Source organism: Equus quagga, chromosome 5 (genome assembly GCF_021613505.1).
Source record: "Equus quagga isolate Etosha38 chromosome 5, UCLA_HA_Equagga_1.0, whole genome shotgun sequence".
Classification (NCBI taxonomy): domain Eukaryota; kingdom Metazoa; phylum Chordata; class Mammalia; order Perissodactyla; family Equidae; genus Equus; species Equus quagga.
Window position 1 is genome coordinate 19,936,256 of NC_060271.1, and position 13,385 is coordinate 19,949,640.

At 56.0% G+C, this 13,385-nt stretch overlaps 1 protein-coding gene across 1 annotated transcript in view; it reads left to right on the forward strand.

The window, feature by feature from the left end:
• The first annotated feature begins 1,745 nt into the window (after positions 1 to 1,745).
• EPHA10 (EPH receptor A10) overlaps positions 1,746 to 13,385 on the forward strand; it is a 35,695-nt gene continuing 24,055 nt past the window's right edge. The window contains exons 1-5 of the mRNA XM_046662473.1: positions 1,746 to 1,851; positions 3,960 to 4,024; positions 4,761 to 5,439; positions 11,181 to 11,336; positions 11,846 to 12,196. Coding sequence (XP_046518429.1) covers positions 1,746 to 1,851; positions 3,960 to 4,024; positions 4,761 to 5,439; positions 11,181 to 11,336; positions 11,846 to 12,196 — 1,357 coding nt within the window. The remainder of the gene's footprint in view (positions 1,852 to 3,959; positions 4,025 to 4,760; positions 5,440 to 11,180; positions 11,337 to 11,845; positions 12,197 to 13,385) is intronic.

Below are 13,385 nucleotides of genomic sequence, written 5' to 3' on the forward strand. Positions count from 1 at the left end.
TGTGTGTAAGAGCCCTTCTTCAGGTAGATCTGGTTTCAGAGGCCCCGCCTGCATCCAAAGACCGGCCAGATGCCACACCTCCTTCTGCTTCCTCAGCAGGCTCCAGTCTCCTGCGGTGTCAGAGCCCCAGCCCCTCCTGACGACCTTTCTTTCTACAGGCAAAGGAGCCCGATTCCTCCCAGCCGCTCCTCCTATCGCTGCTGTCCAGCAAGTACGTCTGTGAGGGAGCAGGGGTGCATGTACACATCCCCCCCACACACACATACACACAGAAGTGACACATGACAGCAGCTTGTAGATGGCCGGTGCTGTACGATGCCAGGAATTTCCATTATACTCGCTGCTCAAGGAAGTACGAACTGTGGCAGAGACAGGGCAATTCACCCAGGTGTCCTCAGCACAGAGCATGGCACCCAGTAAGTGTTTGTTGGCAGGGTGAGGAATACATACACACAAAACGAACAGACACTCAGGCCACACAGGTCACATAAATACAGGACTCGCATTCATTCTTACGGCTTCTGCAGTTACTATAGCCTCCAAAGGGAGAGGGTTAGGTCCCCCAAGAAAAGAGCTCTGAAAAGCCACAGGGTGGGTGGAGCTTTCTCCGCTCAAGTTCAGCCCAGATGGTGGCGCTCCATAGCCGCCTCCCTCGTCGTGGAGGGCCCCAGCCCTTCCCGCCACCAATGCCTTAAACCTTCAGCTAGCACATAAACGACCTTCACGAGATAGAGGTCGTGTTCCACGTTTTCTTAAGGCTTCTTCAGCGCTGGTTGAACTCTGCGAGGATCGCTCTGCCTCTTTCGCAGATGCTTAGGCGTCCTGGCCGCTGAGCTCCTCACCAGTTCTCTGGGGTGGGCGGAGAAGGATTATCAAAGGGTAAAACTCAAGGTCTGAGCAGACTGGGGAATAGGGTGGTTGTGGAGAGTGCGTCTGTGTCCTGGCAGCAGGAGCAAGAATCTGAGGACCCAATCCTTCTTACAAAATCTACCACCGCCCCATCGCGGCGTCCACATGGTTTCCCAGCCTCGGAAGCACTGCTGGTAGAGTGGGACTCTGTCTCCCACTTTGCCTTCCTTTCTTGAGTAGCTCCTGGATCCGGGTTTGGCCCCTTCCTCCTGCAGCTGTGTGTGTGTTTGTGTGTGTGTGATAAGGGCGGGGAGAGAGAAGGGGGCGGGATCGAGCCAGGAGACACAGACACAGGAAGAAGCCAAGGGCTGGGAGATAGAGGCGCTTCCCAGAACTTGGGGTCAGGACATCAGGCTTTAAAACCCTCTGCAAGTCCTGGGATCAAGGGATCTTCCAGACTAGCTCAGAGGCTTTCAAGCGTCGCTGCCTCGGCGAGGTTCGCCCCTCCTTAAGCCACGCCCACATCGTCTACATCTCAGGAATGAGAGGCTAAGGTTTAGCGCTGTGGGCCACTGACGCCAGCTCCTTATCCTCCCCAGGAGCCAGACGAGCGATCAGCGCTGCCCCACCCCCACGGTTTGGAGATTGGCGGGACCCTTTCCTTCCCCCTCCAGTTTGCTGCTCCGCCCCTGGCCTATGAAACTCCACCCCTCCATCTTCTGCTGGGGAGGATTGGTGGACCTGCCGCGGCAGTGCCTAGTGATTGGTCCCAATGGATGATGGTAACCGGCGAGATCCCGCCCCCAACCGGCGCTGGGGTCTGGGGGCACTGCTCAGCGGTGCTGGGGCTGGCGCGGCTTGAGCCGCCGCTGCACTGACAGCTCGGTCTGCGGACCATGGAGACTGGCGCTGGCCCACATCCCCCGCGCCTGTTTGTCTGCCTGATGCCGCTCTGTCTCGCGTTGCTTTTGGGACCAGGGAGGCCCGGGACCGCCGAGGAAGGTGAGTAGACTGGTGGCTGTTCTCGAAGCCCGGGATGCCAACAGATAGGGGGGCTGGAGAACTGGGGTGCTGGGGGAAGGAGTCCTATGGAAAGGCTGGAGTCTGTATTGGGGTTTGAAGCAAGCGGGCAGAGGAAGCAAAGAACTGGACAGAGAAAAAGGTGGCTAAGCAGTGGAGAAGAGAGGGGCATTGAAGAGCTCGGGGCTGGAGACCTGGGAGGCTGGGGAAGAAAGAGACCAGAAACCGTGGGATCCAGAGGCGGCGGTTCAGGGGCCGGTGAGACGGACAAACTGAGCGATTGGAGGTGGGAGGTATGGGGGCGGGGAGATGAAAAGAGCGGAGGAGACAGATGCGGAGGTGAGCTCGGAGTATGGGGAGACGGGATGGAGCCCGAACAGCGGAGGCTAGAGGACCGCTGTGTGGCCAAGAGGAGGTGGAGCGCTGGTGGCGGGGGAGAGGAGGAGACTCGCTGGGAGCTGCCCGACGTGCCGATCAAGGAGCTGTCCGCAGTGCTGAATTTGGAGCGTAGACTACCCGGCGCGGTCCGCGTTGCCTGGTTTGAGGCTGCCCGCGGTACCAGAGCCTGCGTCTCGCCTTTAATTCTGGATTTGAGGGAGCTGTGCGCTCGGTTGAATCCAGAGGCATAATATCTATGTACAGAATCCTGAGGAGCTGGAATCTGAGGCGCGGACCGCGGGGTTGGTCGGGGCGCTGGATCTCTGACGCTTTCCAATATGCAATTCCGATGTGCTGTTAGTTATACCGGCACGCTGTCGGTAGTCCTGCCCACTGCAGCTGACGCTGCTAGAACCAACCCTCTTAGAGGCCCTCACCTTGGAGCCCCACCCCCCCTGCTTAAGCTCCGGATGAGTAATCTTCCAAGATTTCGGGATGGCCTGGGCTCCTGTCTCTGAGCTGCTGCTGTGCTGTCCAAACCAGTCCTTCTCTGGGATGGATACTGAGCTCAGAATTCAGATCTCTGGTCCAACGCATCCTGGGGGAGGAAAGTGACTCCAAGCCTTTCTGATGTAGGAGGGGTCATGGGTTTATCTATAAAAGACCCCTGACATTCTTTCAAAGGCAGTGGAGGTGATAGCCCCTGGGAAAGGGGCTGGCTGAGGAGATGAGAGATCTTTATTTCTCCTGATGCTGGCAGGGTCTCTCCACTTCATTTTCCCCAGAAGCCCTGGGAGTCAAACCAAAAAGGTTCAAGCTACTCCCTACCCGGTGACCCCACAACTCAGAAGAGCCCCTGAGTATCAGTGGATTCAGGGGTGTATAAAGGAATCCTCTGAAGTGCTCACTTTCTCCCTCTTCTTGACACTCAGTTATAATTTAGGGAACTTGGGAAGGGGGGGTTCACCAACCCCTCCCATTTTAGAGCCAGTCTTAGCGTACTTGCTATGGACTCTGTGGCGAGCTGAATAATGACTCCCCAAATAGGTCCACGTCCTAATCCCCAGATTCTGTGAATGTTATCCTAAAATGGCAAAAGACTTTGTAGATATGGTTAAGGATCTTGACATGGAGAGATTATCCTGGATTATTTTGATGGGCCTGATGTAATCCCCATGGTCCTTATAAGAGGGATGCAGGAGGTGTCAGTCAGAGGAGAAGGCGATGATGTGATGAGAGAAGCAGAAATTGTAGTGGTGTGCTTTGAAGATGGAGGAGGGGGCCATAAACCAAGGAATCCAGGTGGCCACTAGAGGCTGAAGAAGGCAAGGAAATGGGTTCTCTTCACTGAGCCTCCAGAAGCGCCCCCTCCCCACCAATACCCTTTAGATCAGTGAAACTGATTTCCAACTTCTGACCTCTAGAACTGTAAGAGAGTAAATTTCTGTTGTTTTAAGCCATTAAGTTTGTGATAATTTGTTACAGCAGCCACAGGAAACTGATACGGCCTTCCCTAATCATTGTGGCTACCTCTCTCTGGACTTGAGCTACTCACAGCCCCTCGTGGGGAGGTATGGAGTGGGGAAAACTTGTCTGTGTCCTTTGCCACATTCTCTATGTCCTCAGTTAGCAAATTTACAGCGAATTCACCAAAGCGTCCCATCCTCCTGAGTTTCTGGCTTTCTGATGTCTCTGTTGTCCCCTCTCCCTAGTCATCCTCCTGGATTCTAAAGCCTCCCAGGCTGAGCTGGGCTGGACTGCACTGCCAAGTAATGGGGTAAGTGCAACCTTTCCTTCCCTGTCCCAGGGATCCTCTGGCGGTCCAGGACTCAGTCCTTTTAGCTCCTCATGGTTACAGCAGATCAAAATGCTGCTCAGAGCATGTGGCCTCCAGCAGCCCTGGCTTCAAACCAGAGCGGCCTACTAGAAAATGTTGAGTCTTCAGTCAGACAGTCAAAAAAAACAAAAACAAAAAAGATAAGTGAGGAGAGAACTGGCCGTGTCTAGGAACAGAAATGTGGAAGCTGGATGGAGCCAATGCTAAACAGTGCCTTGAACACAGTAGGTCCTACAAGCAGCGCTGTTGATTGATGGATTGACAGAACAAACAAGACTTGGAATCCTAAAAGAGGCTTGGAAACTTAGGGCTGGGGGTGGGGTGATGTGGCAGTGTGACAGCAGCTTGGTGTCGTGGAAAGGCACTGGGTGGAGAGCCAGGACACTTCAGACACCATTCCTAGCTCCCCTACTAACTCGATGTGCATATCCAGTCAAGCCACTCCCTCTGGAGCTTCAGTTTCCCCATCTATAAAATTAAGGATTAGACTCAGTTGTCTCCAACGTTTCTCCCAGCTCCTCATCTTATAATTTCAGGGGTGTGTATGAGGAGTGTGTGGGGGGCGGGAGGAGGAGGGTGCCAAATCGTGCGGAAGGGGGTTTTCAGCCCTGCCAGAGCTTGACCTCCTGGGGGTTCCTTGGCTCTGAGCTTCCCACAACTTTGTTCCCCTCCCCAGTGGGAGGAGATCAGCGGCGTGGATGAACATGACCGTCCCATACGCACATACCAGGTGTGCAACGTGCTGGAGCCCAACCAGGATAACTGGTTGCAGACTGGCTGGATCAGCCGCGGCCGCGGGCAGCGCATCTTCGTGGAGCTGCAGTTCACGCTGCGCGACTGCAGCAGCATCCCCGGCGCCGCGGGCACCTGCAAGGAGACTTTCAACGTCTACTACCTGGAAACCGAGGCCGACCTGGGCCTCGGGCGTCTTCGCCTAGGCGGCAGCCGACCCCGCAAGATTGACACGATCGCGGCGGATGAGAGCTTCACGCAGGGCGACCTGGGCGAGCGCAAGATGAAGCTGAACACAGAGGTGCGCGAGATCGGTCCGCTCAGCCGGCGCGGTTTCCACCTGGCCTTCCAGGACGTGGGCGCATGCGTGGCGCTGGTCTCAGTACGCGTTTACTACAAGCAGTGCCGCGCCACGGTGCGGGGCCTGGCGGTGTTCCCGGCCACCGCGGCCGAGAGTGCCTTCTCCACGCTGGTGGAGGTGACCGGAACGTGCGTGGCGCACTCAGAAGGGGAGCCCGGCAGCCCCCCGCGCATGCATTGCGGCGCTGATGGCGAGTGGCTGGTGCCCGTGGGTCGCTGCAGCTGCAGTGCGGGATTCCAGGAACGTGGCGACAGCTGCGAAGGTATGCAGCGGACTGGGGGGGTGTGGTGTGGGAGTGTAGCGTGCAGGTGGCAATTGGGAGAGAGTGCGCCCTAGATGAAAGAGGCAGGACGGGGAGTGGGGAAGCCGTGGGCTGTGGAGGCCCGAGTCCTGACCTTTTGTGGCGCTTCCGGGTCCAAACAGGACCAATGAGTGAAGTTACTAGGAGGTGAATTTGAGTCCATTAAGGGGGCATTAGGAGCCCATATTTCAGGTACTATGATAAGCCCCTCACACAGGCCTTCTCATTTATTCACGGCAATAAAGTCACCATTACCCCCATTTCGCAGATGAGGAAACAGACTCGGAGAGATTAACACCTCAATTGCAAAGTTAGGAAAGGAGGAGCCAGGATTTGAATCTAGATTTGACCAGCTCTCAAGTTCTGCTACACCTTGCTGCCTCCCCTACGCTTAAGGAAGAACTCCACAGCAGCTCAACTCTACTAGCTAAGGGCTGGTGGGATCGGTTCCATTATAAGGAGTGAGCTCCCTGTCACTGACAATATGCAAGTCAGAAGCTGGCAGGGGGAATTCTTGAGAGAGAGAGAGTGATTAGGAGGTTGCACTAGATGACCACTGAGATCCCACCCAACTCCCTGAACTAGAGGCACTGTGCCCCCTGGAGGAGACCCTCCATGTTGGGGATTCTGTTGGGTTCTGAGATCTGTGGGGGCTCCAGGAACAGACCTCTCCTCTCTCCTATCTGTGGCTCTGAAGACTGAGGGTCAGGCTCGGGTGTGGATATGTGCACTTAACGGAGAAAGAGCAAGTGATGCTTTTTCTAAGGCGGGGTCCTTTTCTGGGTGCCAGGGCCACAGAAATGAATCAGGCATAGTCTCAGCTCTTAAGAAGCTCATGGTCTAGATGGAGAGATGTAAAATTTTAAAAATCACAACGGGGTGATATATGCTCTAATAGAGGGATTAATACAGTGGTGGGAAGACTGAGGAAGAAGTGACTAACGTCACCATCTCTTTTCTGGGGGAAATTGTGATTTGCTAAGGGACTTGGAGGCATCAACCTTCCTGAGCTCTCCAGGTAGGGTTGGGATCCAACTCTGTGCTCTTCAGCACCTGTTACAACCCCTATTTCTGCAGTTATCCCATGGTATGCAGTGGTCTACTTATGTGTGTTTCCACCACCGGACTAGCAACTTCTTGAGCTCAGCCTCAGCAGCCCCAGTGTCCATAACAGGATATGGTATATGGTAGGTGCCCAGTGAAAATGTATCAGGTGAATGGGTGGTTACCATAGGGTGTGGTACATATCAACAGAGAGCTGAGGAAGCCTGGAGAAGGGAGAACTCAATTCCAAGGGTGGAGAGAGATGGTAAGAAGGCCTGTCTTCCAGGTAGCCGAGAGCAGTCTGAGTTAAGAGAGTGTGTGCAGAAGCATGGAGGCAGGAGAGAATGGAGCATGGTTGGGGCTAGGCAAGCCAGTGTGGCTGGAGCAGAGGGTATTTTGGGGCATTAGGGGCAATGGGGCTGGAGAGGGACAGGGCAAATCATAAAAGGCCTTGAACGTTGGGATAAAGAGCTCAGACTTTATGCTTTAGACCAATGGGGAGGATTTGAAACAGGGATCTGACATGTCCAGATTTGTGTTTTCAAAACATCACTTGAGCTGCAAGTACAAAGACAGAACTGGGGAAGGATTAGAGGCCAGAAGATAAGGCAGGAAGATGGTACAAGAGTCCAGGAGAAAGAGCACAAGGTCTGAACTAAGGCAGTAGCAGAGATCACTGAGAGATGAGGATGGATGTGATCATCCTCATCCACAGCCCTTGGTGACCATGTGAGGAGAAAGGAGTCCTTTTTGACTCGTATGCTTCTGGAGGATTGAATGGACAGAGGGTCATTCTCTGGGTCAGAGAACACAGCACACGAATGGACATATCGAATGTATGGTGTCCACGGCGCATTTAAGTGGAGGCAGCTAGAAAGTGGGTCTGGAGCTCAGCAATGGAGAGGAAGATACTATTTGAAGCTGTAGGTGTGGTTGGGATGCACCAAGGAGACTGTGTGAGGTAAGAAGCGAGAGGGCCAATGATGAAGTCTCATAGAACAGCAATCTTTAATGGGAACTAGAGGAATCGTAGCTCATAAAAAAGACAGCGAGGGAGTGGCCAGGGGTTGGAGGAGAACAATGACAGTGTGACTTCCTGGCAGCCAAGGGAGATGGAGATGCTCAGGAGGGATGGCTACAGTGCTGGTGAGCAGCCAGGTAAGGTGAGGATTGGACAGTGTCTGCTTGGTGGCTCTGGTGGGAGCAGTTTCAGCTGAGTGACGGAGATGGAGCTGCCGTGGGCTGAAGGATGGAGGAAGCTGAGGAGCTGGAGTCGGGGAATGTAAACCACCCTCTGGAAGGCTGGATTTGAAAAGGGAGGAGCAGGCATGGTACCTTGTGGAGGACATTGGGTTGAGAGAGGATTTTTACTGTAGAGGGGAGCCCTGTTTCTGGGACGAGGGAAGGAGCCAGGGGAGTATGAAGTCAGAGGTGGTGGGAATGGTCTGCCTCAGGGAGAAGAAATATTTTCTTACTGATGTGGGTTAGAATGGCGGGTGCACGCTGCTAGTAAAAAGCAGACCATGTTTTGTCAGTTTCGTTGTTTTTCAATACTCTGTAGACAGTGTCCTTACTGCCTGCACCCTGGATGGACTGCTTTTACTGCTCTACTCCCTTGCTCTGTCACTCAGAAGAGCAGGGGAGAAGGAACAGTGTAAGAATTAGGAGGCGAGATGCCTGACGGAATGTAGTCGGGAAGGAGGTGAAGAGGCAGGATGCAGAGGGAAAGAGGAGGACTGGCCTCAACGGGGGGCCCTCATCCCTTCTTCTAGGCCTGAAGAGAAGGAGGAGAGGGCAGGTGGGTGTGGACAGAGGTGTTTGTGGGTTTGACGGCCAGACGTGGAGGGAATTGCCAGCTGATGGCCTCTGTTCTCCCTGTGAGGTAGGAGGGAGGGCGTCTGTACCAGCCGACAGTGGGATCCTGGTCTTTTTTAGTCACTGCTGTATCTCCAGAGCCTAGAACATCACCTGGCTCAATAGATGCTAAAAAATTGTTGAATGAATGGATCAGGGCTGGAGGAGGAGGTTTGGATCCATACTCTGAGCAATGAGAGAGAGGGAGACACACACACACACACACACAAACACACACACTCAGAAACCCACTCCCACTCTGGAACTGTGCTGAGCTCGCTCCCTTAGGCTGAGACCAGACAAAGGCCACTTGTAATGGCATCAGCTCTGCCTTGGGCAGTAGGGAGCTGGGGAGGATGTCAGGGCAAGCTTCACAAGGCAGGTATTATTTTGAACTGGGGTCTGGAGAAGCATAGGAATTTGCCAGGAGAGAAGACATATAAGACATTATGTGACAAGACCCAGAGGCGTGAAAGGAAGAGTTCAGCATGGCATGGGTGGGGCGGTTGGCCATGGGGAGCTTTCGGAGGGCTTTAAGAAGGGTCGTGAAAGGGTCAGATTTGTGTTTAGGAAGGGAAGGCCTCCAGGCGCCTTCTGCAGCTGTGGACAGAGCCGTCTCTGAAGGCAGACGCGTGTGGAGGGCATACAGCGGAGATGTTTTCTCCCCTTCTTGCTTCTCTCTTCAGCGACTCGAACTCTGTTCCCCTTCTCCCAGCCACTAGAGGAGTTATTGAAAGAGTTGGAAAGGGTTGGGGTTTCCCTTGCAGGGAAAAATCAGGGCATTTGACCCCTGTCTTCACATCTGTGTAGGACTGCCTGAGAGAGGAGAGGACTCCAGCAGATAGGCTCTGTAAGGCTCCACAGGGCACACTGAGACCCCGTGATGGGGTGACATGAGGGGGCTACAGGCAGGGAAGCTGATCTGGGCTCAACACAAGGAAGCACTTTCTAAAGCCAGCGTCACTCAGCAGAGGCAGCCCCCGAAGAAGGCGGGCTCCCCATCACCAAGTACCTGAGCAGTGACCGTGGCTACTGCTGGGAAAGCTGCTGAGGACTGGGCCAGCGGGAGCTGAACGAGATGACCTCTGGAATTCTGCCTCTGACCTTGAGGAAGAGAGGGAGGGGTCTGCAGTCAGGGGTCCCTTCCTGAGTCTGCCCCTCAACATGAACCTCTTCTAAACAGAGCCTTTCAGAGTAGAAATCAGCAAGGCTGTCTCTGAGGGGACCACCCATCTCTGGGACAGCAGACACCCACCTACCCACAGAGACAAGGAGCCTCCAGCATTCTTTCCGGACTGCTGTGAGACCCTGCAGACAGAGCGACGCGTTTCACAACAGAGTGGGCAGGCCACGGCTATTATTTCCATTTGAAAGCCAGAGAGGCAGAGGAAGTGACAGAGCTGACACTGGCCTTCTGAGTCCCAGCTGACGTCCTGCAATGTTACAGGTCCCATGCTTGGAGGCAGAGACTGCAAACGGCCCCCACGCTGCTCTGGCCCTGCTCAAACCAGGTTACCCAGGACTCTAGGCAGGATGGACCCTCCCACGCCTGTGCCTTCCAGAGGATGGAAACCCACAGCCCCTCCCCTCTCCTCCCAGACACGCTGAAATTTCTTCCCGAGTGCGCATCCCTTCTGTTGTCCTATGTCCTCTTGGGGCTTGAGAGCAGCCAGCCTTCCATAACTAGCTAAACCAGGGGGGAGGGACAGAGAAGGCCTGGCCCGGGCGAGGAACAAGGTGAGAACCACCCAAGCTCTGAGATGAAGGTCCAGGAGCCGCCTCCTCCCTCCCTGGCCCAGCTGGTGAGAAATTCTTTAAGTGGGTGTTTAGCAGTTTCCACTTCAGGCCTGTGATAGAGGAACAGTAATTACTACCATTATTGTGTAAATGTTGTCTGTACTTGGCTAAGTGGTTTACACGTTTTTATCTCAGTTAATCCTCCGACAACCTTTTGGAGGTAGGTATTTTATGAAAGGCTCAGAGAGGTCAACCAACTTGTCCAAGGCCACACAGCAAATAAGGGGTGCAACTCAGCTGCAAACCCAGGTTCAGATATAAAAAGCCTGTGCTCTTGACAGCCAGTGTTCTGGGTCAGGTGAGGGAAATGAGAGAAGCAGAGTAACTGAGGCGGTGTCAAGACTAGCAGAAGAGAACTTGCACTGTCCTTCTTCGCTCTCTGCTCCCCTCCACTTGGCTGGCTCCACTTTCACGCTGGAACTGAGTGTGTGAGTTGAGGATTGATGACGCATTAACCCCAAATGGTGGTGGTGGGAGGACGAGCTTTGACAACAACGTGTGTGTGTCAGTGTCTGTGTAACTGGGAGCGTGTGGGTGTCCGTCCCTGGGTAACTGCGGAACACCCCCTTGGAGGCACAGTTCTCTTCCGTCCTCACATCAAGACTAGAAGGTTGTGCTCATTTTCTTCCGATGGGCGTGAGGGCAGTATGCTGTGGGCTCTGAAACCAGTCTGCTTGGGTTGGAATCCCACCGCTTACTAGCTGTGGGACACGGGACAAGTGACTTAACCTCTCTGAGCCTTAGCTTCCTCATTTTAAAAACGAGGATAGAGTACATACCTCACAGGCAGCGCACATTAAGGGCTTACTAAGGGTCAGGTAGCATCGGGTTGTTCAGCTGGGAACTGCCCCCCGCCATGGGGCAGAGCTGGAGCAGCCGAGACTCGCCCCCGTCCCTTCCCCAACACAGTTCGAGAGAAACCCCAGCGTAACGGGGGCAGGCGGGCAGGACCGTGGGGGCGAGAAGCGGTGGACAGCCCCCTCGTTCTCACGCGGCGCCCCCCGCAGCCTGTCCTCCAGGGTTTTACAAGGTGTCCTCGCGGCGGCCGCTCTGCTCGCCGTGCCCCGAGCACAGCCGGGCCCTGGAGAACGCCTCCACGTTCTGCGTGTGCCAGGACAGCTACGCGCGCTCGCCCACCGACCCGCCCTCGGCTTCCTGCACCCGTGAGTCGCGCTCAGGACGGCATTGGGGCGGAGGGTGGGGGGGCGGTCAATAAGGGCGTGATCGAGGTGTTGGTGACGGTAGGGGGATCCGCACCCAGGAGCCTGGGGGCCAGCGACCCTGACGGCGGGGTGGAGAGAGGGGACCCGGGCGTGGGGATGGGGTCCCGGGCCTTGGGGTGGTTGGAAGAAGCAGGACAACGGAGAGTCCAGACCAAGGGATGCGGTTAGGTGGATCACCGAGTGGACCGCCCTGACCTCGCCCTATCCTCCAGCCAGGAGAGGGCTTCCGCCCCTCGCACTCGGTTCTCGGTCCCCATACCCCGATATCCGTCCCCTCACTAACCTCCTCCCACGGCATCATTGGCCGCGCGCCCCTCCCTGACTCCACCCTCACCCCCCCCTCCCCGGGACCCCGGCCCCCCCCCCCCCCCCGCCCCCTCCCCCGCCCCCCGGCCCCCCCGCGCCCCCGCCCCTCCGGCCCCCTGACGGCCTGTGCCCTGTGCCGCCAGGGCCGCCGTCGGCGCCGCGGGACCTGCAGTACAGCCTGAGCCGCTCCCCGCTGGCGCTGCGGCTGCGCTGGCTGCCCCCGGCCGACTCGGGCGGCCGCTCGGACGTCACGTACTCGCTGCTGTGCCTGCGCTGCGGCCGCGAGGGCCCGGCGGGCGCGTGCGAGCCGTGCGGGCCGCGCGTGGCCTTCGTGCCGCGCCAGGCCGGGCTCCGCGAGCGCGCCGCCACCCTGCTCCACCTGCGGCCCGGCGCGCGCTACACCGTGCGAGTGGCCGCGCTCAACGGCGTCTCGGGCCCCGCGGCCGCCGCGGGAGCCACCTACGCGCAGGTCACCGTCTCCACCGGGCCCGGGGGTAAGGCCGCCCCGCGCGCCGGGGTCTCTCCGCGCCCTCCAGAGACGCCCGCCCCCTGCCACACCCCTCGCCCCCCGAGGCCGCCTCTGTGCGTCCCGCAGGGCGCACCCTACATCCCGCAGCCACCCCCGATCAACCACAGTCGGTGCAAACGCCACCGCAACACCAGCGCCCAGCGACCCTCCAGGAGACGAAGTGACCCCCAAGTCCCCACCCCCGATGACCCGCACTGAGGGTCAGCCCCCCTCCCGAAGGCCACCAGGGAGAGAGCGAGGATGCAGGTGACTCCTTCCCCTGGGCCAGGGAGGATATGGGCATCACAGCGAGTCTGCGGGAGCCAGGGGGCGCTTCACCCGACCCCGCAGAAAGCCTTTGCCCCACGCCCAACTCTGCAGTTGCCTCGCGTCTAGTTTCCCAGGGAAGGAGAGCTGAAAAGTCCCTCGATATTTTGTCCTCTCTTTTCAAACATTCCAGTAGGCAGTGGAAACATCCTCCTTCCCCTCTGCCTCAGAAAGAGGGATCCTCCATCCCTTAGCCTCTGCAAGGGTTTTGCTGCCTCGGTCACCCTCTTTCCGGGTCCTGGAAAAGAGCAAGGAAGCGCGTGGGTTCAGACCGTAGGGGCGATGGAACCCACCGGTGGGCACGTAACAGTCACATTTCTGAGTCTGGAAGTGAGATGAATAGATGACGACCCACGAGCCTTTTATGCTACACCTTCCCCTTTCTTGAAGTTTACTTTTGATTTGTCTGTCGCTCAAAGATACACCTTCAAGTATCTTTCACAAGAAGGATGAGTGAGTGGTGTGGTTTCTGTCTTCTCATGTCTGGGAAGATATGATTGGTTATGACTACTTCCCTCTCTTCTGACAGCTACAGTGCAGAGAAGTCTGAGGCCAGGGTAGTTTTTATTCTTTGATAAGTAACGGGTGTGTGTGTGTGTGTGCATATATATATGCACACACATGGATGTCTGTATAATTCTTTAACCTACGGATGAAAATGAAACTTAACCTATATCGATCTCTTTTCACTGAGTTTGGCTGAAACAGTAAAACTTTTGATCTCCACATCTTTCTTTATTCTTGGGCATTTTTTTCATTGCTGCTTTGACTAGAACTTCTGATAGCTCTAATATCGCTCTTAAGGCTCTCCCTAAGCCACAGGTTGTACATCCGTTTTCTGATTCTCA